The 27803-nt window shown below is 50.5% G+C and overlaps 2 protein-coding genes across 2 annotated transcripts; one reads left to right on the forward strand and one right to left on the reverse strand.

The window, feature by feature from the left end:
* The first annotated feature begins 1700 nt into the window (after nt 1-1700).
* Nucleotides 1701-15462, forward strand: MSLN (mesothelin). Its single transcript, XM_050906167.1, has 22 exons — nt 1701-1870; nt 2302-2393; nt 3096-3226; nt 3845-3966; nt 4395-4566; nt 4881-5096; nt 5204-5374; nt 6404-6550; nt 6702-6751; nt 7642-7762; nt 8089-8174; nt 8663-8792; nt 8906-9096; nt 9873-9963; nt 10457-10568; nt 10804-10988; nt 11817-11963; nt 12191-12324; nt 12878-13005; nt 13613-13707; nt 14318-14507; nt 15194-15462. The coding sequence occupies exons 1-22, from the start codon at nt 1701-1703 to the stop codon at nt 15286-15288; spliced, it is 2976 nt and encodes a 991-aa protein (XP_050762124.1). The 3' UTR covers nt 15289-15462.
* A 1647-nt stretch (nt 15463-17109) lies between these two features.
* On the reverse strand, nt 17110-24694 carry LOC127022535 (mesothelin-like protein). Its single transcript, XM_050906168.1, has 13 exons — nt 24635-24694; nt 23562-23611; nt 21778-21927; nt 21588-21678; nt 21324-21494; nt 21036-21147; nt 20524-20708; nt 20169-20324; nt 19849-19982; nt 19440-19573; nt 19169-19269; nt 17906-18935; nt 17110-17192 (listed from the first exon to the last, which is right to left on the reverse strand). The coding sequence occupies exons 1-13, from the start codon at nt 24692-24694 to the stop codon at nt 17110-17112; spliced, it is 2457 nt and encodes an 818-aa protein (XP_050762125.1).
* Nucleotides 24695-27803: the final 3109 nt, after the last annotated feature.

Genomic DNA, 27803 nt, shown 5'->3' on the forward strand with positions numbered 1-27803 from the left:
GTCCCCTTCTTTTCATGGGCTAGGGATTTTGTTTTCCTTGACAATAGTGCCGTTTCTGTCTTAAAAGCAGTCCCACTGTCGGCTGTGAATGGAGTGGCCAAAGCCTTGTGCAGGCTTGGGGTCTGGGTTGTCAAGGTTTCCCTCATAAGACTGAGAGAAGGGATGGGGTCAAACACACAGGGATGCAGGGACCATCCAGAGCACTGAGCTGTGGCAATGTCACCTTTCCAGGCAACACGTGCTCTGCATCATGAGGCTCAGGAGTGGCTACACCACCATGGAAGCCTTACTGGGGCTGTCTGTGGAAGTGGGGGATGCTGTCTTTTCCAAAACTCTCAAGTGAGAAGGTGGGACAAAGGAGATTTCCAAAACAAATTGGCTCTTAGAAACTGGCATCATAGTGTTGAAACAAATCTCTGCATGAGAGTAAACCTGGTCCATCGGGGTAAACCACAATAAAAAGTGGTAAAAGCACACTAAAAAGTGGTTGCAGTGTGGAAAATGTCATCTGGAATATTTCAGGTTTACTTCCTTTCCTGCTTTTGTCATTAACTCTAAGTTGGTGTGCTGCTAGTAATTGCAATTGAATTGACAACAATTTGTATTTTCCCATAAATGTTTCTAACAAAAAGATGTCATTTCTTCAAATATTTGTTGGTGGGTTTTTCGTTTGGTTTTTTTCACTGAAAAATGTTTCTAGAATGAGAAAGTTCCCTACAGAAGTTTCCACTTTGATCAAATGGCCTTTTTTTTTTTTTTTTTTTTTTGGTGGGAAACCATTTTCAATAAAGTATTTTAAAGCCACCCTTTGCTTGGGGAGAGCACAGATTAGGAAACAGAAGGATCCAACATTTGGAACTGGGTCAGTTTAGACTTGCTTCAAGTCAGTGTGAGTTGGACTTTCTTCTGACGCTTCCGTCAACAGGTTTCGTCACCTTACAGTGCTGAATGCTCACATGTAGGTGAGCTAGTGAAGCAGACCTGAAGGAGATTGCATACTGCAGCATCTCTAAATATGACATGCCTTTTATTATCTCTATATGGATTTCCCTTTTCTTTTTCAGAGTGCGTGGCTCCAGGACCTTCAGGATGATTTCCTCATATCCTTATATTCTTGCCTTACCCCTAAACCTGCCAGTGCTATGGATCCAGAATACTCCGTTTTGTTCTTTTCCAAATATGATGCCAAGAAGCTTGTAGCTGCTCTGACTATGTTCAGCCAGCGGGTGGGTATCACATATCCAACTATTTGTTCACCTGTAACATTAATGCCAGTGGAAGGCTTTAATTAACATTACCTTATTTTTTACCTCAACATTACCTTATTTTAAAAAGGGCACCATTTCAATCAACAGATCTCCACCAACATAGCAGAGTTCTGTGCTGTTAAAAATAGCTGGGAAGACAGAAATAACAACTGTGAGTTCACGTAGGTTAGCTGTTGCTAATTGCAATGGCAACACAGACCTGGGGTTCCAATGTGAATTACAGGCTGACTGTACTTGAATTGCAGAAAGATTGCTATGGTGGAAGAGTCACTATCCAGAGAGGGGGTTATTGCTAGGGGTGATTCTGTTCACAATGTTCAGATTCACATGGATTTATGTTAATGTTTGTTTAGAAGTCCATATTCACTTGAATTCATGTGTTTCTTTGTGTCTCTTCAGTTTTCTCACGTGCCTCTCTCTCTTGAGTGGAGCATGGTCTTCATTAATGGCCTGTGGGAGAAGATGTTGCAAGTACCTGATATTGACAGCCCACCCATTTTGTCTCAGTGGGTCCATGAGGGCCTTCAGCCATTCCTGGTCGAACCCAAGGTCTTTGCTTGCCTCCATGCCAAAAACGTGTTGTGTGAGACGTTTCAGATGATGTAAGTGCTGAACACAAACATTGTTTCAGTCCCGTGTTGCTGAGATAGGAAAGGGGCCCTTACTCCAGCCTCCCGAAACAGGCTAAACCCTGTAAATGCTGTGAACTGATGGAGGCCCAGGCGGGGTTTCTGAGAAGCTCTCTCCAAGGCTTTGTAACCTCGCTGACCCTGTAACTGGTCCTCTGCATCAGTCAATGCGCGTGTAATGACCCTGATAGCACTGCGTTTCCAAAGCAGTATCGCAGGATTGGCAGTGCAGCCCCCAGATGGTCATGGGGGCTGTTGTGAAGGGAAGTCACATTGGTAGCTTTGAAAAGGGACGTGATTGATAATATCAGTCTTCAAGTAACAGCCGTTTCTGTGAGAATCCAACCCTGCCAGGTTTGACTTCATCTGTGTTTGAGATGTGTGCCTTTCTTGTCCATCTTTAGAGTTGCTGCCCTGAATGGCATATATTCTGACCTTCCAGTGAAAGAACAGAGGAGTCTCTTCACCGGGATCAAATACTATCTCATCCAGGATGGTAAATTACTTGATTTTCTTTAAGAAACAACAGAATGCTTTAAGCCACTGATGTATGCTACAACATTAGCTGCGATCTGTTACAGGGCTGAGGCTTCACAGATTTTTTTGTGAATTTATATTGTCTCTTCAATCGAAATAGGCTGGGAATATGACAGCGGTAAGTGGTATCAGGAACCATTTCCCTGCCTGAAGGCTTTATTAATCCAGGATTTTTATAAATCAGCACAGTCAGTCCTATGCTGACTTACATCCTGTGCAAATGGCATTTACTGCTTTTGTTGTGAAAGAACGGTGCAGGGTTTGGTTCTGAGAGCTAAAGAATTCAGCTCAGAAGTTAGCTCAGAAAGGGGACCCAGGTAAGACATTCCCCTGTCTCCAGGGAGTAGCTTGCATGCAAAAATTTAACGTCCTGCAAGAAGTTTTTGGCAGATTTGAAGGGAGGAAGAAAGAGACTGGTGATGAAATATTTGGAGGGCTGTGAAAGAATGAGGCATCTGTCCTGTGCCATGTGCCTTTGTAATCTGAATGCACAAACACGCGGGTTTGAGCATGATGTGTGATCAGAGGCACTTAGGGAGCTCTCTGCTGACTGAGTTCTCTGACAGACTGAAGCCTGTTCCGCATTCGGAAATCTCCAATCTCCACTGATTTCCTGATGCAGTGCAAGTCTGTAGTTTTATGGTGTCTGCCTGTTTTGCAGGATCAAACCAGAAATGCTACAGTGCAGCCATTCCAGGTCTGAATTCCACTGCTTGGTTTGAAAATTATCTTGGATCCTTTATGGAGCATGCTACTGTTGGAGACCTGCAGCTTTTTGGTGATGAACCAACAGTAAGTGCACGCTCATCATGATGATGAAGAACCTGCAGTGTGCAAAACACTCTGTGCCTGGGAGGTCGTCTTCCTGCCCTGACCAAAATTCATGGAGGTGCTGCTAGCAGGAACATTTCTCTTGTTTATTTATGGTCACTTCAGTTCTTATTTTTTCCCCCGTCATGATTTCTTGTGATAAGGGGCACTTGCACAGAAGTTGGTTTCACATAGGTAATTCTGCAGAAAGCAAACTGGAGTCAATAAGAGGAGCAAACCCACACTTTATCTCAAGACTGGACCGATGTCTGGGCCTGGTTTAGTGAATGACTGTACCAGGCCTGCCTGTGTGAGCAGTGCTGTAGGGGCAGGGCCAAGTCCTTTAGCAGCTCTCCCACCTTTGTGCCTTACAGCAGGCATAGAGAGGCTTACATGCCCTCAGAGTGCAAAGATAAATAAATCAAGGTTGTAGTGTATTACTTGAAAACAAAAAATGAATTTCCTCACAACTTTAAAGCCAGGTGGAAAAACCCGTATTGCTTGAAATGATGTTTGTTCAAACTGTCCCAAGTGACTGTCAGGATTAAAGTGTCCATCTAAATTGTTTTTGGTTTTTTTTCCGCATGTCAACACCCTCAGCTTCAAAAATTTGCCAGGGATCCAGTCAATATACAGATGGTCAGCAACCTCACCTTGCTCTGGGAGACAGCTGTGTACTATACCTCGCTACTGACCTCTGGGCCTGGTTTCCCCTTATCGAGGTACGGGACCTGACCTGACTTCCTACCTGACTTATGGTTTAGCATGGTACCATGACTTAGCAAAAGTTTGCTGAGTGGTGATTCTGATGGCTGCTTCCATGAAACCTTTAAAGCATTTTTCTGTTCCTCAAATAATTGCATTGCACTTGATCTTGGGGAGGGCCAGACCACAAGTTCCAAGTCTTGGGAAATGACTGTCAGGCAGTGCCAGCCACCAACTAATGACCAACAGCGCATCTTGCGTGTTTTTGCAGTTTTGCATGACAGAGTAGTGCTCTCTATAAACAGGAGCATCAGCATTTTCAGAGCTAAAATGAATCAGGGGAAACGTGCACTGGAAAAGAGCATCCTTTGGAAGAAGAGGAAAGATCTGACAGAGCCACTGTCTATCATACTGGCAACCTCTCCTCCTTGTCTCCCACCTGCAGTCTCCCAGACAGATTTGTTTGCTACCTGACCCCCTCGGCAGTGAGCAACCTGAGCAGAGATGACGCTTTGAGCTTGGCCCAGAGGATCAGTAAGAACTGCCCATTGAACCTGACACACAGAGGAATAACTAGAGAAGGAGCTCCCTCCTCCCTGACAACAGAGGAACTGCAGGTAATCTCCTGTCCAGCCCCACGACTCAGTTCTTCATTCACCTAGACAAAATTTGTGAGGGTTAAGGATTCAACTCTCATGCCTCCTCTTGTGTACGCTCCTGTAGGTCATCTTGCTTTTTGTGTTGCGGCACCTGGCTGGTGTTTCATAATCTGAAAATTCTCAGTGGGTGGAGGCAGTCCATCAACAGGCTTCATCACACAAGTTTGAGGCAGAAAGTCCAGTGATTGAAGATGTCCAAAGGCTGTAGGATCCCATAGACTCACCTCATTGCTCCTCTGACTTTCTTTTTTGTCTGTGTGGGACCTTTTCAGGTTGCATCCTCTTTGGTGAGAAAGTTTGAGCATTTCTCTCCTGCAATCCTGCGTGCATTGGGGCAGGCTGCAGTTGGGCTGTCCATATCCGACATTGAAAACAGCATCAGTGATGAAGACCTTGAAGCGTCTATTCCTGCCCTGGGTGAAGTTCGCAGCTGGAACGCTGAGCAGTCCAGCACTATTATCAACAAACTGCTCAGCTCTGGCTATCAGGTACAAAGGATAAGGTCCACAAACGCACCTCACACCTGCTATAGCTAGCTGCCAGCAAATGATGTTTGGCCCTTCATGTACTCATGCCTGCGTGCATTACCTTTCAGATCCTGGATGGCCAGAGCCTGGCAAAGCTAGGGAGCTTGGTGGCTGGCCTCAACAGCAGCACGCTTCGAAATCTGTCTCCAGAAGTGATCTTGGAAGCCATTAAGTTGCCTGAGTTTGTTGAGCAAATGATGACCCTGCCCTCTGCTCTGAAAATGACATTTGTGGAAAAGGTTAAGTTGTTTTTCTCTTCAGGCGTCATACATTAGCAAAGCTCCAGTGACGCACGGCTAAGAACACTGGTTACCTGGGGCCAGGCATTGACACATACCCGCACACCCAGACAGCATTCCCTTGGGGGTGTTTGTCATGGCTAAACAGAGTGTGCAGCAGGACAAGCATCTCAAGTCCCTGTCACTGTGCCTGTGTAGATGCCCTTGGCTGCCAGCCAGCGTGTCCTGCCGAGCCTCTTGGGGACGAGGGCAGAAGAGACAGTTGTTTTACGGGGTGGTCCTAGAAACTACTCCCCACTGACTTGAAAAGATGCTCTCAGAGAAACGATATTGTCATGGTTTGGAGTGAGACCATGTGAGAAGTGAAGGCGGCTTAGAAAATCGCTTTTAGGCTAGACTGATCCTCCAGCAATGAAGTATTTCGTTCCCTCATGTGATTGTGTAGGATTTGGACACGTCTTTGCCTTTTTTCTCGCCGTGACTTTAGCCTTCAAGTTGCATGTGTAGCATTCAAGTTTGTAGGTATTCGTCCTCCCTCTGGTAGGAAAGACTCTGACCTGTGTTTGGCACCAGAGGCCCTGCCTATAGCACGTCCTGGGGCAGTGGGGCTGCCAGGGCTCTGTGTGAAGCATTAGGGAAATAACATGTCGTTCACCACAGGATTGTTCTGCAGTGTGCCTTCGGCAAGCTGAGACATTGTTTGGGTTGGCAGAGGTAGGAAGGACGTGTCCCTCCTTTCTGGCCAGTTAAACATTTTTAGGGCGTAAAGCCAGGAGGTGGGAAACTGATAAGAGACAGAATTGTTCCGATTCATCAGGACCCCAGGTATTAGCTCCAAGCAGCTCTCCTGATGAATATGTCAAACAGGAAATATTTCATAGTGTTAGGTCTCTGAGAAATGCCCAGATGATCAGCAGGGGAATTTGCCCGGCTTCTTTCCAGTTTGTCATTTCTTCTCCAGCAGTTGTTTATTTTAGCCACAGTGTTTGAATTATGGTTTTGTTTTTTTTTTTTTTTTTTTTTAAAAAGATTTCCTCCAGTATAGGCGACCCTGCTGACCTGGTTAAATATATCCCTGATGCTCTGGCCAGTTACATTCCAAAATCATTGCTCGTTTTTGGGGAAAAGAAGCCCAATATTCAGGATCTCAACAGTAAAATGTGGACCCGAGAACAGGTAATATGCTAGCAGCTTGTGTCCTTCTTACCCCTCAGTGTCAGCCTTGGACTCTACAGAGCTATGAGTCTGCTTTGCAATTTTGTCTGAAAATACAAGTGAATGTTGCAGACGAGCATGGTAAACCATTGACACTGGCTTTGCTTCACAGGCTGCCATGTTTTTCAATGACGTGATAAAGATAGAGCCTGACTTCAGCAGGTAGCGTTTTTCTTCTCTCCTTCCATTTTCCGTGTTTGTGTTTGCTTTGATTGCAGTTTCCGTGTTTCCTTTGGTACGTATGGCAGACCCACCATATTCAATCCATAGCAACAGATGGGAAATATCATGCAAACCCAAACACAGGCATGTAGCACCAAGATTTACCAGGGTGTCAGCTGCAAAATATACCCATAAGCCACACTTGCTTTCTAAAACGAAGCTGCTGGCTCAGACTGCACCTGGAACCTTGCTTCTGACTGCCTCTGTGGAAGGCGTTTCTAATCGGAGAATATGTCAGTCTTCCACAGTGCTATTCCAGGGATTAAATTTAGCAGGGCTGATATATGTCTTTTGTCAGCTCTTGTATCTGAGATGAAAAATTATGAAAACCATGATATATGTCTGGAAAAACAATGAAGTCAACATCAGTGTCCTGCTGATTTCACAGCAGAAGCTTTTCCATATAGAAAGCAATTAAAGTTTTAAGGACTTCTCCCTGAGCTCTCCCAGACTGTGCAAACTATGGTCAGTGATGAGGATCTGCACAACTCCATTTCACTTTCAATGTGTGGCATGTACTGAAAACACAGGGAGGAGACTGATCTTGTAATTCAGGATACAGCAATACTAGTTGGGGTAGAGAGTTTGTCCCTCCATTTCTACTTCCACTACGAATCTCTAGATTATGTTTATTTGACCAGTGATGGCTTCCTGATCTCCCACATAGGTGAAGACTAGCAGTTTTGAGGGGATGGAGTTTGGAGAGCATTAATCTTTGAGATTAGGGGAGGTTTATGCATGCTGTATTTGTCATTATATATGTGGGAGATCAGCATTGAATTTTCTCCTGAAGTCCTTGCCTCTCTGGTTTGCTTTCTGTAAATGTTCAGGCTTTCCCAGTCAGTCCTCCAAGGCTTCACATGTGCAGCTGCCAATGAGATGGAAGCGGAAAGATTTCAGGAGCTGGCCAAAGTCATGAAGAAGAAGAATGTCAAGCTAGGAGAAGACCAGGTCAGTTCCCATATTTTGAAATGTCGTGTTTGACGTTGTCATGAAGATGGCAATGAGGACTGGTCAGCAAGAACAAAAACACTTTCAGCTTAAGGGACTAGAACAAATGTAACTGGTCCTGGGTCTCCATCCCACAGTTCTGAATTTCCCCGAAGAGAGGAGAAGTCAAAACCCAGTTGGCTCGGTTTCTCAGGAACCAAACCCTCTGATTTCTGTCTTTTATTTTTCTTACTTTGGAGCAGAGTAAAATCTTCGTATTTGTTTTATTTTTTCTTATGTTTTCATGCTGTTTTCTTTCTTTGATGTAAACTGTGGTATCCTTTCAGCTGAGTTGCTTAGTGAAGATGGTGACGCTGCACGGGATTCCCAAGGATTTAGATAACTACCCTAAAGACCTGTTGCTGTTTTTAAGGTAACTGTGCTATGATTTTCATGTTGTTGCCTTAGTACTTAGTGGGAAAAAGAGGGATTACTTTACAACCTTTCAGATTCAACCATCCATCATATTAATATAAAGAGTATGAAGCTCTTTTTAACTATGCCTGTTTAGATGTGAAACCGGTATGCAGTTTTAGTACTTTCTGGCCTCTCTGAATGTGCTTTTCCCTTATAACATCAAAGAAAACAGACAGTAGAGTGGATTTCTTTGTTCCAGTAGCTACCCACTGTGGTTCTGTATCCAAATCTTAAACAATTTTAAGCTGAGTCTCACAATAGATTCCTTAAGGTGAAAATGAATTTTTAAAAAATGTGGACTAGGATCTTTGGGAAGAGCTGCATAGAGTTTAGTCTGCAGATGTGGAAGATGTTATATTGGACACAGTGTATGTTGAACAGCCTTGGACCTGACCAACTGTTTGCTGTCATTCACTAGAATTCATGGAGTATTTGTCTTTCTAGTCCTTCAGACTATGCGGCGACAGGAAGCTGTAGGCAGTACTTTGCTAATATTGGGAAAGCAAATCTTGATGTTCTGCAAAGAGAGTCGTCTCAGCGGAAACAGCTGCTCTTGGAGGCTTTAGCATGTTTGGTAGGTGGTGAGGGGACAGCTCTGCACAAGGCTGGGGAGAACTTGGGGTTCAAGAATGCTCTTCTACAGTGGCATCCAGTTCTATTTAACGCCTCTGTCTTGTATTATTTCAGAAAATTCCTGGCACACAAGTAAATGAGGAAAATGCAGAGGTTCTGGGACGTCTGGTCTGTGACCTGGGTGGAGAATACATTAGAAATTCTGGTGGGAATTTGCTGAAGCAATTAAGCCAGTGTGAATCTTTCCTGCCTGATCAAGAAGAGGCTATTAGGAGCGTCATCAGCAGTGGTAACACTACATTTGGGTATGAATTTTTCTTCTGGGCATCAGCAAAACAGTTCCCTTAAACAAAACCATTGTCCTATTAACACCTGAGTGAACTCCAGCCAACCAGCTTGATCAAAAACTTGAATAATTTGTTGCTTTTGAATTTCACATTGGGCCTTTTACACTGTTTTATTTGAACTTCTTTCAGCTGAAAGGTTTGGCTGGAATTCCACTGAAAAATACATTGTCACTTCTGTGTCTCACCTGCTCTAGTTATAAAAGCCTTTCCTCTGGTCTATTTTTCATTAACCAAACTTCTCTGAGACTGTCCTGATGAATGCAGGTGAGGTCTAGCTGTTTGTCAGCTGCTGACTTTCAGAAAACATTCTGTTTCTACCTGTCAAACTGACGGATGCTTGATAAATCCCTGGCTATATCTAACAGAGACATTGTCCAGGGAGGCAAAATATTTTCCCTTCCTGTGTCAAATGCCCTGAGATACTGGCACTGAATTGGGTGATAGTAAGCAATAGATATTCTTTGGGTTTCATGCTTAAGAAAATAATGTGTTTGTTAAATGCCATTTTCCCATCTGACTGTCCTTATTCATGTTACTGACAATTGCTCCTGCTCTGGTGGAATGAAGTTTTGTGTAACAGGAAGTGATTGAGAAGTTTTAGGATTTAAATCTTGTGTTTTCTTAACTTCAGATGTTGCAAGGACATAATCCTGGCAGCTCTTAAGGGTTTTTTTGTTGTTGTTGTTGTTGTTGTTCTTCCTTGAAAGCTGATCCCTGCTAATTTTTGTGTGCAGGCCTCCTGTAGCATGGTCAGCTTTTACCTTGAATGAGCTCAGTGGATTGATTCCTGTATTTGATCACAGCATCTTGCAGAAGATCCCCAAGGTGGGTTATTCGTAGTGGTGTGGGGAGTTTGGGAAGCACTCCTAGGTCCTGTGGTATGGAAGAAATATGGTGGGGGTTGCTCAGCCAGTATGATTTCAGTAATGTCTTCATTTAAAAGTGAGGTGCCAAAGGGGATGGATGATCTATGAGAAGTGAGGGTTGATCAAGCTGGCAGCCTGGAACTGCAAATCTAGATCGCTGTCATCCTCTTCCTGTAACTGTCAGAAGAGTACCAGAGGTGGAAAGCAGTAGTAACTATGTACAATGCTTTGTGAGGAGGTAAAATCATTTATGGGGTGTGGGATATGATAGAATTTAAGCATTTAGAAATTTGCCTTTGGGTCACCAAGGAAAGATCTTTAGGCTTATAGCAGCAGGTCTGCTGCCCATAGTACTTTAACAATGAAGTTTCTTGTCTGTGTGAGTAGCAACTTGTTATGCTGGTGGTACGCCCCAGACTGCAATATCCCCTGATGAAACATTTTCCTTGCAGGATGCTTTAACTCTTTGGCTGAAAAACTTTGCACACGATTCACTTCTGTCAAGGGAACAGCTGGCCACCATTGTTGAAGAACTCCTGCCTACTAGGCATAAGCGTGCTGATGGTATGGGAGCTTTGTCTGATCCATAAATGCAGCATTCCCCCGGTACCAGGGTTGACCCTAGTGCTTGTGGCTCTCCCTAAATGTGTCTGAGTTGAACCATGAGACACTTGGTGGCAGGTCACCCAGGAGGAGGGTGGTACCATGATTGCATACCTGTCCATCTCCAGTAAGGGAGCATTCAGAGCTTGAAGCAAAAGGATTTAACACGGAGCACGTTTGATAATTGCTTCAACAGGTTGCCCAGCTGGCAAGCAGATAACAGAGATGGTTCTTAATGATGACTTGATGCCTATTGACTACCCACCTGAGGAGTTACGTACTTGCCTGAAGAATGTCACTCTGGAGAATCACCTCTCTCAGATACTGACCTACCCTTTCAGTACTGAGCAATTAGCTGTGCTGAAGAGCAATCTGGATGAGGTAATGCTAGCCTGAAGAATGTAAAATTATCTACTGATGAGATTGCTCAGGGACTTGTCCAGTTGAGTTTAAGTATCTCCAAGGACCGAGACTCCACCATCTCTCTGGGCTCCTCTTCCAATGTTTGACCACCTTTACTATGAAAATATGTATTTCTTAATATCTAATCAGAATTTTGATCGCCTGTTGGCTCTTATCCTTTCACTGTGCACCTGTGAGAAGAGTGTGGCTCCATCCTCCCTGTAATCTCCCATTAGGTAGTTGAAGACAGTAAAAAATCCTCGCTTAGTCTTCTCTTCTTCAGACTAAAAAACCCAGCTCCCTCAGTCCCACTGCCCCACTTTGTATGTTGTGTGCTTCTGCCGCCCCGACCAGCGTGGCCCTCTGCTAGACTTGCTAGTCTTTGCTAGACTTTGACAAAGTCTTTCATGTACCAGGGAGCCCAAAACTGGACGTAGTGTCCAGATGGGGTCTTGCAAGTGCCAGCCAAATGGAGGGGAATCATCACTTCCCTTGACCTGCTGGCTGTGCTGCTGCTAGGGAAGCCCAGTATTTGATTAGCCTTCACCAGAGCAAGGCATACTGCCCACTCAGGTCCGTGTTGAGTCAGTTCAGAGTGCTTCAGGTTTTGTTCCTTCCCCTGGGGCCTGCTTCCCTGACCTACCGAGCAGAAAAAGGACAGATGTGTTCATGGAATCTCACTGGCTTTGGTTTCTTCTTCCTTGCAGACTTTTTGGGCTTTTCCGCATTAATTTTGCAAAGAGCCTAAATTCATAAGCACAGGCATGATAATGAGTGTTCATAGCAATAACAACGGTCTTCCCACAGACATATCCTGATGGGTATCCTGAAGGTCTGCTCGCCAAACTGGGTCCCCTCCTTTCTTTCATCACCCCTGAGGATGTTTCCAACTGGAAGATAACTTCAGCTGACACGCTGGCTGTCTTGCTAAGAAATCAGCCCCCTGATGAGCAGGTAGGGATTTGGGTTTGCTTTCCTGCCCATGTTTGCTTCCTGGTTTGGGAGCTGCTGGTTTGGGACTAGCTTAGTGGGTTCAAAGATGATTGGCCCATCCTTGAGGTCCAAACAAATAGATTTGAAATGATTCAATTTTATTTTTTTAATTATTGCATTTGTTTTACTTTTGAGGATGAAAACATAAATTCTGATTCAAGTTTTGAAAAAATTAAATGTGTTTCTAGGCTTCTGCAATAATTAAACGATATGTTGGCTTGGGAAATGCCTTGAATGCCACTGCACTGAACGCAATTGGTACGAAATACGTGTGCCTTCTAAAGGAGACCGAATTGAATACGATAGACTCCAACAGCTTGAAGTGAGTCAAATATTGTGATGCTCTTGGCTTCTTGCAAAGCACTTTCCTGTCAGCAAGTGCATTTTCCTTTTCTCTCCGCTCAGTGAAAGGAAATCTAGGAGGCAACTTAGTACCTGCTCTGTGTCCAGGCTTAAAAGCCTGCTGTTCTCCATCCTGCCAGGAAGGGCTCAGATTTGCAATCAAACTCTCTTTATTGCAGCTCAGCTGACAACAGATAGGCTTTTATCTAGAGGCAGAAGAGAGTTAATTAAATTTAATTTAAATTCCTTTGAAAGACTGCTAAATTAAATTAGTTAACTACATCTTTACAAACACATAAACTTATCATGCACCATCAGAGCCATCATACCTTAGAAGACATATCATTTTGAGCAGGAGACTTAGCCATTATTTTTTTCTCTTAGCTTCTCTCCATACCTCTTCTATCTACTGGGAAGAGGGGGTCACCTGTCCTATGTAGAGACTCCCAGAGAGATACTCAGAATTGTGCAAAATTTATACAGGTTGAAGATAATAAAAACTTTTCTCTCCCTAAATCTTCATTTTTCTGCAGACTGGCATCTCTGAATCCTTCAGCCTGTTCACAGTTTACAAAAGACATCTTATATGCTAAAGCAAAACGTGCTTTCTCAGATCAGCAGTACTTACCTGCTTACTATAAGCTTATTCAACCATATCTAGGTATGTAAAAGAACAGTATGTTATGGGGAAAGAGAGAGGTCTTAGCCAGAAGCTGAATGGGTATTGAATACTATCTAAGATTTGGGAATTTTCAAAGCCAAGTTGTTAAAAGTTTCAGTCTTTTCCAACTTGTAGATGGCATAAAATAGTCTTGAAGGATTCTGTACCTGACTTAAAGTTGCCCAAATCAATTGTCAGACTATCACAGGGAAAATCAAACTCGTGGCTTCTGGGATGGATAAGATCTGCTAGATCCACGAGAAATCAAGCTGCTAATGCTTAACGCTTATTTCACAGCCCTTCTCCATGTCACAAAACATAGATTTTTCCTTGTTAAGCCAAGAACTTACAGCCTGAGAAAACTCTTCTTATCCCTCTGTCTAGCGTCTGGCATTGTCACAGATTGCTTTAATGGCCAACACAATAATACCTCCTAGCAAAATGAAGTAGCATCCATGTATTTTGCAGTTGGAACTCACTCTGTTAGCAGCCCCAGCCTAATAAATTTTGGAGACATCATTAGAGCTCTAGCTTATACAGATACACAGCACTGCTCGTTTGAGGGCTGTCCTCCATGCTTTGATACACTTTCTCTTTTTGGTCCCAGGGGGTGCTCCCGGTGTGGATCTCAGAGCTCTAAGCAAGGACAATGTGAATATGGAAGTTAGTACTTTTGCGAAGTTAAGAAGAGACTCTTTGATGGTGAGCTGAATCTTGAAATTGTTTGACTCCTTGCATTCATATTATACTAAGCAGTTGGTTTTAGTCGCATTGGCCATTGCTGTAAATCGGAAGTCACTCTGTCAAATTCAGAATGATGCTAGACCAGTAGAAAGTGGCGAACTGGCCTGAAACTTCTTTAAAAACATAATTTGGAGTCGTACATGGACGCTAAGCCAGTCTTACTGGGGAATTTCTTTAGAGCAGGCTCTCGTAGCAGTAGTGGCAGGAGCAGGGGACAGGCGTCCACTAGACTACAGTCCACAGCTGTGTGATCAATCTTCTAACAAGAGTGCTAGCAGTAATATCATCAATTTTGGAAGAAAGCCCAGTGATTTGGGCAGGGACTGGGGCCCCCACTTGGGTGTAGGAGACTTGTCATCAGAGGACAACAGAAATAGTCTTTGAGGAACCATTGTGTTCATTCCCCTAACCTAAGGGAAGATTGTCCTGATTGAAACCACTCACCAGACATTTGTCTTCCTTGTTCTTCACACTTCTGCTAATAGAAACCTCATCGGTTCCTTGGCCAGAGGTATTATTTCCATTCCTGCATTTACATCTGTAATTCTTGCTCTTTGATTTCTCCTAGAGCCTGACGCCTTCTGAGGTTCAGGGCTTGCTGGGGATAAATCTTGATGATCTGGAGAAATGGCAGAACAAGTCTCCCATCCGGGAGTGGGTCCGAATGCAGAAACAATCCGAACTGGATAAGCTGCATGTTGGGCTCACGGGGGGGACACAAGAAGGCTACATCAACATCGTCACACCCAAATTTCTGCGTACGTATTACGTCAGGACCTCTGATTGTAGTGCTTTAAATATTTATTTTTGGGTTGGAAAACCTGCCTTGTGAAAGCAAAGTGCTTTCAGTTGTCTGTAAAAGAGAACTGAGTGCACCAAGCTCAAGCAAGCGGTGGCCTTGGGCGGTGCTACCACACAGCTCTGGTCCTGCTCTCAGCAGTGCTTGTGCCAAGGCCCTGGCAAGTTCCGCTGGCTGCTCTTGTGCCGAGAGAGCAGAGACTGTTGATCTGGGCTACTGCGGACCCCTTCCAGTGGCACTTGACCCTACTCAGCCCCATTAAAGCGCACTGGGCAGTGCTCACCTCCTCCCTTCACCTCCCGGCGTCGAGGGGCAGCAAGGTCAGGTCTGCTGAGGAGCCTTAAGCCTTGCAAAGCAAATTCTGGGTCCAATATGAGAAGCAATCCTGTAATCCCACTAAGAGCATCCTCACTGGCTGAACATCTCAACTGAGTCAGCGCTTCCAGAGCTTCCTCCTCTGCTGTGTGATGGATTTGGGCTATGACTTGGTGGTGCTATTAGGGGTGGCTATTGACCATAGTTAGAAAGCCCTAGTTAGAAAGCCCAAGATCTTCCCTGGATGTGGCATAAAGAGATGTTCTCCCCCATGGGGGTACGGTGCAATCGTTGATTTCTTTGCACTAATGTCCCCTCTTTTTCCTCTAGTACCATCCTCAGCCTCTCTGGGTACTGTGGCCATGACGCTCCACCTCCTGCCTGCTCTGCTTATCAGTTTCCTGATGATGTTGGTCTTGTCTTGAAAATCTTCCCTCAAGAGAAAGCAAGATGAGGGGGAGCAGCCGGTGACCTGCCCTTGTTGGGGACAACCACACCTGGGGGATGAGGGGGTGCTCAGTGCTAGCAGGCAATTGTTATGCAGCCCAGGCTTCACTTTTAGGTACTTTTGTCTTTCAAATCACTCAAAAAAACCCCAGTGTTCTGTCTGAAGGGAAGATTTCAGACTCTTCAGAGCAGGATCTTTGCCTTTTGTACAGACAAAGTCCAGGTAAGCCCCAGCCATATTACTGCAACACAAACGATGTCAATATTTTACTGCACAACCCTGGTGGGTTTAAGGGTGAGCAAATTGGCTGTTCTGCATGTTAGTGATTACATTTCTCAAAGAGCCTGATCTCTTGACACTGCCAAGACCTCTGAGTGGGAGTGAAGTTTTCCGGCTGATTGTAAATAAATAATGGAACTAAGTAAAAAATGCCAGAAGCAAACTGATGAGTTGCTGTTGTCTTCATTCAGACTGCCTGCGCCTTTGCGTCTGCAGGTATCGGTCCAAATTAAATGGTCAGAAACCCCAGACATGCCTGTTGCTTTTCTTTGGTGTTGACTACTCAACACTAAAGAGCTGAGGCTGTCCTCAGCTTCCTCATGGGGAGGGTATAAGAACTTTGTGTAAGATTTTCAACACTTGTTTTCCCACTCATTGGGAATTTCTGTCCAAAAAAGCCTCAGTGCAACCTGTATCCAGCCCCTGAAATCCCCCTTTTCCCCGAGGAGCAGAGCCTGCCTGCAAAGGCATTGCAAATGTTCATTGTCCGTGCTTTACACGAAGAGAACAGGAGAGCCTGGTCTGTCCGTCACTGCACGCTTCTGGGTGGCAAGAGATGCTTCCCCACTGCCTGCATCGCATGGTGCTGGGGCACGAGCTAGGGTGGGAGAGAGCCCAGTTAAGACAGTCTGCATTTTTAAGATAGAAATCTTGATTTGTTTCTTCGTGCCTTGACTCAACAAATGACAGGCAAGAATCTCCTCAGCCCACGGAGAATGAAACTAGTAAGTGGAAGATCTGCAAGTTGGAGGGAGAAACACTCTCTTGTAGTAGAGCTATTGGAGGAGGAGACACTAGATAATGCAGAAAGAGCAAAAGAAGTGGAAACTGTTTAGATGTAAACTTGCTAGAAAAACTACAATACAAAGCACTAAACACATCAAAGAGTACATTTGGTAAGGAAGAAAAAGTTGATTGATGTTTTATTATATAGCATTGCAACGGTAATCACCATAAACTATCTTCAGTTAATCATCCCTCTAACTAGGCTTCGCGTAGTTTGAACAAATCCTGATCAAAAAGTCTCCTAAGTTCGTGAAACAAGTTAAATGCAATTTAGTGGATCTCTGAGCTTTCAGGCTGCGTTGCTGGGCCATATTCTGCTTCTTTTGCAACGGCCAGTAACTCAAATCCCTGAGTTGTCCCACTGTTTCAACAGATCCCAGCGGGACTGCTTGGAAGTAAAATACCACTCGGTGTGAGTAAAGCTGGCAGAACTGGGCCCGCTGTCAGCACTAATGCGTTATCAGACCAGTCAACATTGCTGGTAATTGTATTACATAGAGCAACTAGCTAGTAAGTACCTGTTGGGCTTCTTTGGGCTGGAAAGATCTCTGTCCTCCTTTCACTGCCCAGCCTCAAAAATAATAACCAAATTCCGTGCTGGTACCCAATGGACAAACTCTCTTCCTTTCCTGGGTTTCTGCTTTTCAGCAGGGAATTTGCCAGCACCGTTATTTTGCAAGATGGTGAAGATTAAAGGAGGGATCCAGTGAGTATGGTGCTGGAGGTGGCAGTGTCAGAGAAGCGCTCGCAGCAGTGAGCTTCCCACAGCTGTAGTCAGTATGTGCACCAGGCAGGAGGAGAGTCTGGTTCCTGATCCTAGGGGGAGAAGACAGATGAGAAAGAATTGGATTGTCCAGGTAAAGAGCACGAGTGGAGTTGCTTTGGGATTCAGGTACCCAGAGGGTTGCACGTGTCAGGACAACGCTTTTCTGCCTTCTGTGACGTTATCCATACCTGCACCTTGGTTACAAGTGTCACCTGGCCGTGAACAGTCAGCAGGACTGACTCTTTTCTTACTTTCACCAGTGCAACGCAGCAGTAAATCTGTTTGAGTCATTAAAGCTACGGATGTAGCTCTGTCAGGTTAGATGACTTCAGATTTTAGCGCTTTTACAGCGATGCCTGGTCAGAAACACTACGTGCAGCTAAAATGTGGAAGGCCCATATCCTTGCCTTGTGAAAAACAGTGCAGCGCGTTGCCATTAAAGGCATTACTCCAGCTTTCTGCGGAGCGGTTGAGGGGTGCTGCGTGCCCAGAAGGTGATGAGACATCTTAAGGTGCACCTTGCCAGGCTTGAGAGCGCATGGGATCTGAAGGCAGTACGCTCCAGGTCCAGGGGCTGTAACGCCCTGTAGAGACACGCCGCTACCCGTCCAGCCAGTAACTACTTGGGGTTTCTTGTGGACAGCAGCACGCCGGTATTAAATCTGGCCAGGAACAAGGTGGATCAGCTCCTGCTTGTCGGTGAAGACTTCTGCCTCGCCATCGGTTCCTAAGCCTTTCCCAACTCCGAACATTCACACCTTACCAGGTTCGGGTTGCAGGTTGATGTATCCGCCGGGTGTTGGTCTCGGTGGCTCTGGCACGCCTGCGGGTGTTTCTTTAGTGGTCTCACTGCTGGTGGTGGTGGAAGAGGGGCCGAGAAATGCCGGAGGGGCACTGGTCTTGCAAGCCAATGTTGTAGTCTTGGGCGTTGAAGAGATGACGCTCTCTTGGGTGGAGACGGTGGAGTTGAGAATCGGGGTGGGCTTGTGGGGTGGGAGGTTCGTTTCTGTGGCTGCGGTGGCGGCGGGTGCAGAGGGGGAGTTAGGGAGAAGGGTGCTGGGAGCATTGTGGGTGCTCGGGGTGGCGGTGTTACGGGTGGCAGGAGCAGGGTTGGCTGTACCCCCAGGTGCTGGGGGGTTCACGGACCCCAGTGGAGTGCTGGTGTTGCGGGTGGTAACAGCCGGGCTAGTAACAACGCTGGTGGTGGTGGTGGCCCCGTGTGTGAGAGCAGGGGGTGGGACGGAGCTGGGAGAGGTGGCATTGGGGTTGACAGCAGCAAGGACGGTGGTGAGGAGGGTGACAGCGGGGGGGGTGGCCTTATTTGAGGTGGCAGACTGGTGGATGGAGCATGGGACGACGGAGCCGGTGGTCAGAGCGGGTCGGGCGGTGGAGGTGGCAGCGGGGCTCACAGCAGCAGTGGGGGCAGCAGTGTAAGCACGTGGGGGAGTGCTGTTAGGGGGGGTCGGGCTGATAGCACTTGGGGTGGGGGGCTTGTGGGGGCCGCTACTTGAATTAGTAGTAGGGTGGCTGCTAATGGCAATAGGGGTGGGGACAGTGGGGAGGACAGCGGCCGTGGGGGTGATACTGGCCGAGGTGGTGGGGTGAGGAGGGGTGGCCGTCCCCGTGGGGCTGGGCTCCGCCGTCCCCCCTTGCAGGCCGATTCCCAGGGTACAGTCCAGTTCCCGCTGGGACTGTCTCTTCAGCCAGCGCATCACCGAGGTCTCATTTTCAGCTTCCTTCAGGTAAGGGAGGTTTTCCCCAAGCAAATTTTTCACGTCCGTGACACTGAGTTTCTGCAATACACGTACAACATCATCTCTGTTCATCCTCACAGCCGGCATCGCCACAAAGTGCTTTTCTAACGGGGCTGCAGAGCAAGTAATAACTTCCAAAAGAAAATTTAAAAAGGTAAAAAAAATAGAGAATTGGTGACGTGACGGGGCTGTGGCCTCAAACCCCACCGCTCAGCCCTCGACCAGCGCTACCCTTCAGCAGGGAAAAGAGCAGCAGCACACTGGGGACGTACCTGCAGTTCTTCGGGATTTAGGGCGAGAAAGGTGTCTATGTCCATATCTATGGCAACGCCGGCTTTAGCCAAGTCTTTCAGGTCCTTCGCTGGAGCTCCACCTTAAAGAAAGCGTATGGGGCACCTAGACACGTGCAAACACTTCCAACGCTTTTGGAGGGGTTCTGGAGGCTGCTAGACGTGTCTCTAATGTGGCTAAACCTCCCCGGCCGAGGAAGAGGTATCCAACCTCCATTGCTGTGGGAAGGAGGACGAAGGCTGAAACACCTACCCAGGTATGGCCAAATCTGGCAATAATACGCCCTGGTGCTGCCAGCCTGGCCAGCAAAGGCCTCCTGGGCTTTTCTGTAGAGTTGGTCCTTCTTGGTTTGAGAGCAAGAAGAAATGTTTAATTGTCCAGCAGTCCTGGGGAGAGGGAGGGTCGCCGGTTAGAGCCGGGGGCACCACCCCAAACCACAGCTAAAGCCCTTTTGTTGGCGGGGGAAGATGAGTGGTCTATCCCTGCCTGCGATGCCGGTGGCTCGGGCAGGAGCTGGGAGCAGGATGCGGCCACCCCACCGTGCTGCCTGCGAGTGGGCAGAGCCGAAACGGAGGTGGGGGTCTGCCATCCCACCATCCGCTTCCCCTGCGGTCCCAGGGGCCTCGTAGGACTGAAAAGCATCCCTAAAAAAGTGGCTTACCTGATTGCCTCTGGAGATATTTGACTGATCTGCTCCTCCTGCAGATTGCACAGGTTTCTCCCACCGATTTTCTGAAGCAAGGGCCCGGTCAAGGTGCCCCTCAGGGCCAGGTACCTGCTGAGCAGCTGCTGGACCTGGGAAACACAGTTCACGTGGTTGCACGCAGGCAGGGAAGGAAGATGCTCCCAGTAGAAATGCGTATGCTGCAAAACCACCGTGCCGCCCTCGGGCAATGCCTTCACCCCGAGCTGGGCTCGGGCACCGAGCGGTCCCAGTTTGAGTTCACCAGCGCCCATCCCGCGCTGCTGCCACGGGTTTACCTGGGGAGCCTCCCACTTGCCATCCGAGGGGTCGAGCAGGGCCAAGAGTGTGTCACTGGATGTCACCGGCCACCAGCTGATCTCCTCTGCCGTGTACTGGCGGGACAGTGTCCCTAACAGCTTCAGCTGCTCCTCCGGGATCCCCGACGGGTAAATCTGTAGGGCCAGGCCAGTAGGGCAGAAAAGAGGGTCAGGGAAGGGAAAAGAAGGCAGAAACGGGCGCAGAGGACCCGCTTGGGCACCTTCATCCCCGCAGCCGGCGATTCCTGTTCCCGCAGCAGGTCTCGCCCGTCCCAGAGTGTGCCCATGCTAATGGGGGGCTGCGCGGGGGCTCCTGCTCTGTGTCACCCATCACCTGCTCCAGCTTTTTTTTCACGACCCGGAGGTACTCCACGGTGAGCGGCTGTTCCAGCAGAAGCTTCAGGTTTGGTTTTAAAACCTCGTTGCTCAGGCACAGGTCAAACTGCTCACTGGTGTCGTAGCTGATGAGTAAGGAGGAGTCGGAGAAGGTGCTGGCTGTGATCGGCGCGGACAGGCAGCCTGCGGGCAGGGAGAGCACGTCAGGCAGACGGCGTTTCCTCCCTTCCCGCCTGGCCCTGGTCCTGCCGTGGGACCCCAGAGCCCCTCAGAGGAGCTCCGGTGAATGAACAGGGAATCGCAATAACGCGGCTCAAGCCATCCTGCCGGGCGGGACTGCGAATCATCCTCCCATCCCCCGGGTCCCCAACCCATGAAGATGCCTTATTCGCTTTCATTCCTTAAAGTTATTCCTGAAGAAGCTGGTGATGTTTCTGCAGGCTACATGCGCTTTGTCCTGTTAAAGGCAACTAAAAACGCTCCGGTAAGGTGAACCCTTTCTCACGTCACCCACACGAGCACCCTCCGATCTTGCAGCATCCTTCCCTCGTGCTGCCCCTGCCCAGGAGTTTTCTCCCCCCACCCCGGCTCCTTCCCGGCTGCTGCTGCTGCTGTATTCCCGCTGCAAGGTAAGAGCAAACACACCAGCGTGCTGTAAGGACATTTCCCCCATCTCCCCAGTTACTTTACGGGAATCCCGCAGCTTTCTGCCCAGTCTTGTCCCCCTCCCTGGGGGCACCCAGATGCTGACCACCCCGGGGGCATTTTTCCCCCCAAGAGCTCTGAATTGGTCTGGACTGGCTGCGGTGAAGGGAAACGCTCACGGTCTGCGCTCCGCTTCAGCCTGGGATGAGACGAAGCTGACGCTGCTGTGAAGGCCCTGAGGAGGGTCAGGGACTTCTCCCGCTGGGAACGTCCCTGGCTGCTGTATGCGGCCACGATGCTCCTGCCGAAAGCCTCCCGCGCTGCCTGCCAGGGGGGCAGAGGGTGCTGGGTCCCACAGCCTCCGGGCTGGCCTGGTTGACAGGCAACTCACCCCGAGGTCTCGAGGAGGGGGCTTACCTCGGCCACCAAGCTCAGCGTGGTCTGGTTCAATGCCAGCACAAGCGGCCCCAAATTTTGCAGACTCCGTAAATCCCAGCTCGAAGGATCCCTGTGGCCGTCGGGAGAAGGACCAGCTCAGCATCCTCATGGGTACGCCATCCCTCCTGCTTGTCGCCCACCCCCGTAAGAGCAGACGAAGGCTCCTTACCCGTACACTGTGCCCCCCCCGAGGAGCACGGTGTTGAGGGCGTCCCGCTGGGCCCCCGTCAGTGCTGGGCAGAGCTTCAGATTCTCCAGGACGCTGGGGTCCGAGGCGGTGATGGTCTCTGGCTCCATGTCGCACACCAGCACCCCGAGGCTGCTGAGCTGCTCGGGGCGCAGGCGGCTGCTCCTCACCCCCTGGGAGAGACAAACCAGCCCTCGTACAAACGCCTGGCAAGGGGTGTGGGGGACCCTGGCAGCCCCCGGCTCGGCCCCCCACTCACCAGGCAGGCCAGTGCCCCTCGCAGCAGCCCCGTCCGCCGGGCTGAGCCCGGGGGCAGCAGGTCCAGGTTCCCGCGGGAAGCCCGGGCGTAAAACGCTCTGCAAGTCCCACCGCGCACCTCAGCCGAGCTGCGGGGAGCAAGAGTCAGCGGGGCGGGGAGGAACAAGGCGAAAGGCTCGTCATGTCCAGGCAGGAGATCTTTAATTTTGCTTTTTGTGGGCGTGGGGAAAGTAGTTTTAAACTGTTGCTCCCTTCCGAGCAATGAGCTGCCGAGTTGCACGGGGCTGGGGGGGTCTCCTCCTACCCTGGGGAGGATGTCTCGGGCACAGGACGGGGGTTGCCGCACCCTGTGCACCCCATGCCGTGGCCAGCGTGGCCCCAGCCTCAGGGAGGAGTGGGGTGAGGAGAGAACAAGGGGGTCTGCAGGGCTGGAAATGCCCCATGCGGGTCTGAAGGTGCCCGCAGACGCAGGCGATTTTTGTAATACTCCTCTCCCACGCAGAGCTCCCGCATGTCCCAGGGCATGCCAGGGCCATGCTGGCGAGCGCTGGATGGCATGATTCGGCACCAGAAACCGCAGCCATGTGCCGCCCTCGATACTCACTCAAAGAAGAGCAGCAGGTCTGGTGGGTACCTGCCGAAATCGGCCGTCAGGTTCTTGGCAGCGAGCAACCTGGCCAGGCAGGACAGCTGGGCAGAGAGAGGCTTGTCTTGCGAATGCCAAGGTGGTGAGAACCCCTTCGCCCCGGCACCCCCCGGCTCCCCGTGCCCCATCGGGCTCCCTGGGGTTTGCAGCCCCCGCTCCTGCCCCTGCCCACCTGGGCGCTGCTCAGCTCCGCTGTTTTGTTTTGCAATCCCTGGGCAAACGCGAGGATGTCGGCAGCAGGCAGGTCGCTGGCTGGGATGCACTGGAAGCCTTGCAGGACCGAGGCTGAGGGGCTGCGTTGGGGAGGCACGGCTGCATTTCACCATCCACTTTAGCTCCCCAGCTCCCAGTGGAGGACAAACCCGCTCATTCCCTTGGGAAACCCCCCCTTCACCCTGACCACAGTTGCGTGGGGTAAGTGGGAATAACATGGAGTGTCATGAAAATGTCCCCTAATGCCGGTGCTGGGGTGGTGCCGAAGGGGATGCCCATCCCCACGGCCGGGGTGGTGGCAGAGGTGCCCACCATACCCCGGGCTTTGGGTGAGGGAGAAACCAGCAGAGCCTGGATTTCGGCTTGGGGGAGGCTCCCGTTGCATCTGAGTCAGCCCCATAAAGGAAAGGAAATTCTTGGTGTGTTTGTGCTACAACAAAAGGCGATGCAGCTGAAATCCCAGCCTGGGCGCCAGCACCAGAACCGGCTGCGCAAGGCTGTAAATCCTCTGCAGCCCAAGTGACCTCTCACAGCAGCCGTGACACGGATGCGGGGAGAAATGCAACACCCACACACGCTGATCCCACTGCCTGCACCCCCCGAGACACCCCCACGCTTGTCAGAGACCCCGGCTGGGGCCGGTACTTACTCGGCGTGTTGCTCAGTGGCAGACAGGACGGCTCCGATGATCAGGGCAGCCTGGGGAGGAGGACGAGGGGACGCTCAGCCCCAGCAAGGAATGGGAAGAAGGGCTTTTAAACGCAGGGACCAAGCGGGGAATGGGGTCAGACCTGGCCGGTGTGCCCAGGCCGGCGGCTGCTGCCCACGAGCCGCAGGCAGCTGAGAACTGCAGCAGCCCCGAGGCTGCCCGGGGTTACTCGCCGGGGCAAAAGCCACCACAGCCGCTCTCAGGAGTAGGGACCCTTCAACAGCAGGTCTGTCCCTGCTTCCCCGGAGCTGGGGGGACCGGGTGCCCATCAGGTTTAGGGTCCCAGCCCCCGGTTTGGGAGCAGGGCAGGGAAGCTGCTGGGCAGCGGGTGAGTGAGGGATGGGATGGGACAGGGACAGGGCCATGGGCTGCACAGGGGGCCAGTGGGAGGCGATGGCTTTGCCTCCCTGGAGCTGAGGACTAGGGGAACCGCAGCAGCTCTGCCGCTCCCGGCGCCAGCTGCAAGGTTTTGGCAAAGTCCTGGCGTATTCGGAGCCACTGGAGCCGCCGGCGGTGACTCACCGCTGCTGCTTTCACGAGGTCTGCGGAAAAACCTGCAACGAAGCGGGAGCGGGTTGTAAAACATCCATGACCGTATGTACAGGCGGTCGGGAGCTGTTCTAAAGCAGCTCCAGGTTTAAAGTCTGGGAAGGGCCTTTTCTTTGTCAATTTAATAAGGTTTAGTAAATGCTGGCGAACACTATGCAGAGAGCAGCCCCCGTACTGCCCTGCAGCCTGCGCCAGCCCGGGCAACCCGAGGTGCCTCAGGGTGAGTTTAGAAGATAAGAAGTGATAAACCTGCCCCTGGAAATCTGCCTGTGCAGATTTCTAACGCGGCGCTGGCTGCAGCTGGGAAAAACTCCCACTGCCTGCGGATGCTGATGGGAGCACGAGGCAAAGCGCAGGGAGTGCCAAAGCCAAGCGGGTTGGGAATGAAAAGCAGCGCGGGCTGGAGCATCCCCAGTGCCGGGGGGTGGAAGGGGTTCCTGGGGCAGGGTCAGCTTTAGGGGGACAAGATGTAACTCACGGAGGCAGAGAGCGATGGCTACCGGGGCCGGGGCTGCCCACACCATGCTGCCTGTGCCGGGGCTTCGTCCTTGGTGCGGGTCAGGCGAGCACAGAGCGCAAACGGGGAGCCCAGCTCTGGGACGGCGCTGGCTGCCGGCCGGGCTGGGAAGGTGCCGGGGGTCCTGCAGCTGATGCTCTCGTTCGATGCTGGGGCTGGAGCCGTGGGAGTACAGCGGCTCAGCGTGCCCACCCGTGTTCTGAGTGCCTGCACAAATCCCCCGCAACCAAGGGAGAGATTTTAAATCCCATATAACAGAAAACAGAATCTCATTCTCCATCCATTATCAAAAGAAACTCCACAATAAATTGTCCTCTCTGATACCCAGAGCCCCGCTCCTGCTTGTGCCCTGCAGGGACAGGGTCCCCCTCCATCCCCTGGCTCCACACAGGACCACACCAGCACAGACTGGGAGAAATCCAGTGTAACCCAGTGGAGGAGCACCAGCAGGCATTGCCCCCGTACCCGACTCCACACCCCTCAGCTAGAAACCGCCGATAGAAAATAAATCCCTGCTCTAGAAATGCCATCAATAGGCTGCTCAGAGCAGTTATCTTACTGCCCTTCGATCTAGATGCGAGTAATTTTTCCGCTAAGTCTCATTACGTTCCCTAAATCCCACCGGTGGCCTTGCCGAGTCGCTCTCTGTCCGGGGGGGATTTGGCTTGGCGAGGAGGATTCGGCGCTGCTCAGCCGGGGAAGGTGCTCACCCACCTGCGGTGGCCGGGGATGGGCAGCGCCGGGGACAGCTCGGCACTTATCTGCTGCGGGGTGGGGATGTTGCTCTGAAAACGGGGTGTGACGGGGCAGTTTCTCAACAGTGTTTTGTAAAGCTGCTTTCTCTCCTGGTTTTGGTTTTTTTTTTTTTTTCCCCTTTGTAAAGGGTCACTTTGAACTTTGGGGCAAATGAGTTAAAGCCTCGGGTTTGGTGATTTCTGCGCTCCTGATGGAGGCAAAGGTCCTCCCAGTTAGTGGAAAAAGCCTTTGAGCTGTTCAGGGGTGTATTTTATAGGGCAACCGGGGTGCAGAACAGACGAGTCCTCGGTGATGGGCTCAGCACCCCTCTGGGAGGTGCTTCCCTCGCACCCGTCCTTTTTGCCCTGACCATGGACAATCCCGTTCCCTTTTTTACAGCTTCCTTCCTGCAATTTCTGATCACGCTCCGAAACGCCGTCCAGCACGTGCCATGAAGAAGGAGACCAAAAAGAAAGGAAGCAAAGCCTTTCCGAGGCTGTGTGATGAAAATCCGGAGGAGCCCGATGCTGTGTGGCAGCAAATACGTTATCTGAGCATTTATCCCGGGCAAAGGGAAGGGCAAGAGCAGTCGGCAGCGGTCGGCTGGGCTGGCTGCCTGGCTGCACCACCCGCTCGGCTGGGTTTGGGGGCATCAGCCTTTGCAAAGGGTCCCTGGACCTGCTGGTGCAGCGCTGAGCGGGGTTTGCCATCCCCCGGGATGCTCCCGGCTGGTGTCCCCATCCCCGTGCCCCATCGAGCAACCGGTCCTGCAGCACCAGGGCTTGGTCAACGCCCGCAGGTGTTTCTGGTTTCTATTTTGAAAGGATTTGCTGTAAAAATAGCTCTTGTTGGAGCGGTAAAATTACAGAAACTTGTTTGCTACGAGGCTACTGGTGGGGTGCAGCCCCTGCCGCGGGCTTGCCGGCCAGAGGTGGCTGGAGCGGGAGGGCAGGGGTGCATCGGGGCCCCTTTGCAGGTCACCGCGTCCACCGTGTCCCCGCGGAGCTTAAAACCAGCCCCGAAACAACCCCAGGGGCTGCGGAGGAGCAGGCACAGGAGCACCCATCCCAAACCCGAATGTGCCGGGAAGCATCTGCTGAAGCCCCTTCCCCCGGGGGCCCTGGCGGGTCGGTGGTGGGCAGCGCTGGTGCCGGAGGTGAGAAAGCTCCAATTGCATCTCCCCTCCTCTTAACCAGCTCCTTCTCCGTCCTTGCCAGGTTTATAATCTTAAAAATCTCACAACCTGAAGGCTGCAAATAATTCCTTTGGGTCTTCACTCACTTTTCCAGCTGCTCCAACTCAAGGAATGACCATTGATGTACAAGAGTTATATAGAAATCACGCGTGGTGGCAGCTTTCCCTACGCACCCCCTAAACGCCAGCAGCCCCGGGGCTGCTCCCCCACCTCCTTGCCAGGGAGAGCTGCGACGTTTTGAAATTAGGAGTTTTTCTTCTGCCTCTGCTCTTTGGTTCGGGACAATCCCAGCCGCTGGTGTTGGCCAGGGTGGGCAGCGGGCAGGGACAGGCAGGGGAAGGGCCGGGGCAGTGGCATCCGCCCCAGCCACCTCGGGCATCCTTGGTCATCTGTCAAGAGTTACTAAATCCGGGAGGGCTTTCGGGTAGATAATCTGGGTGGTTTCGGCCAGGGGAATTTCAGCAGGGCAAGGATGAGTGCCGGTGCTCACACAACAGGTCGGCTGAGTTGGAGCCCTGGGGCCGGTCCTGCTGTGCCGGTCCAGGCTCATTCCTGGAAGCCCCTGGCACCACACCGGCCGTGCCACAGCAACGCGCCGGCCCGCGCAGCGCGGTGTGGATTGAGAGACTAGAGGGTGAACTGCGGGGTATATAAGTAATGGTTTACTACAGTAATGTGCAACAAGGGTTATTGCAAGCTGTACAGAACGTCACGAGACACACACCCGATCACAACCCCCTGGTCCGAATGCACGAGTGGCTTCACAGACGATGCAGCAAATGGCCCCCTGGCAGTGACGGCAGAGAGGAGGGAGCAGGACTGGATGCGGCACGGGAGGGGAGCCGGGGAACGGCGCCTGGAAAACACCTCTCTGCAGGGTAAGGAAAATACATATTTATCTCCGGTTCCTGCAATGTTGGGTAAAAATGCAACGCACGAAGGCTGATGGGTGATGCAGGGTGCAGGGGCTCCTCGACGCAGACGGCAGGGCGAGCACTGAGCACCAGCCCCCCAGCTTCATCAGCATCCCCTTGTGCGTGGGCACTGGTGTGTGTCCCCCCCATACCACCCCCAGCAACCGCCAGCCCCGCGGCCAAGGGCAGCCTCGTCCCAGCCGTGTCCCCCGTCGTGCAGCGGGGACCGTTCCCACACCGGGGCCGCGGGAAGGGAAGGCTGCGTCCCGCCT

The sequence above is a fragment of the Gymnogyps californianus genome, chromosome 15, assembly GCF_018139145.2.
Source record: "Gymnogyps californianus isolate 813 chromosome 15, ASM1813914v2, whole genome shotgun sequence".
Classification (NCBI taxonomy): Eukaryota; Metazoa; Chordata; class Aves; order Accipitriformes; family Cathartidae; genus Gymnogyps; species Gymnogyps californianus.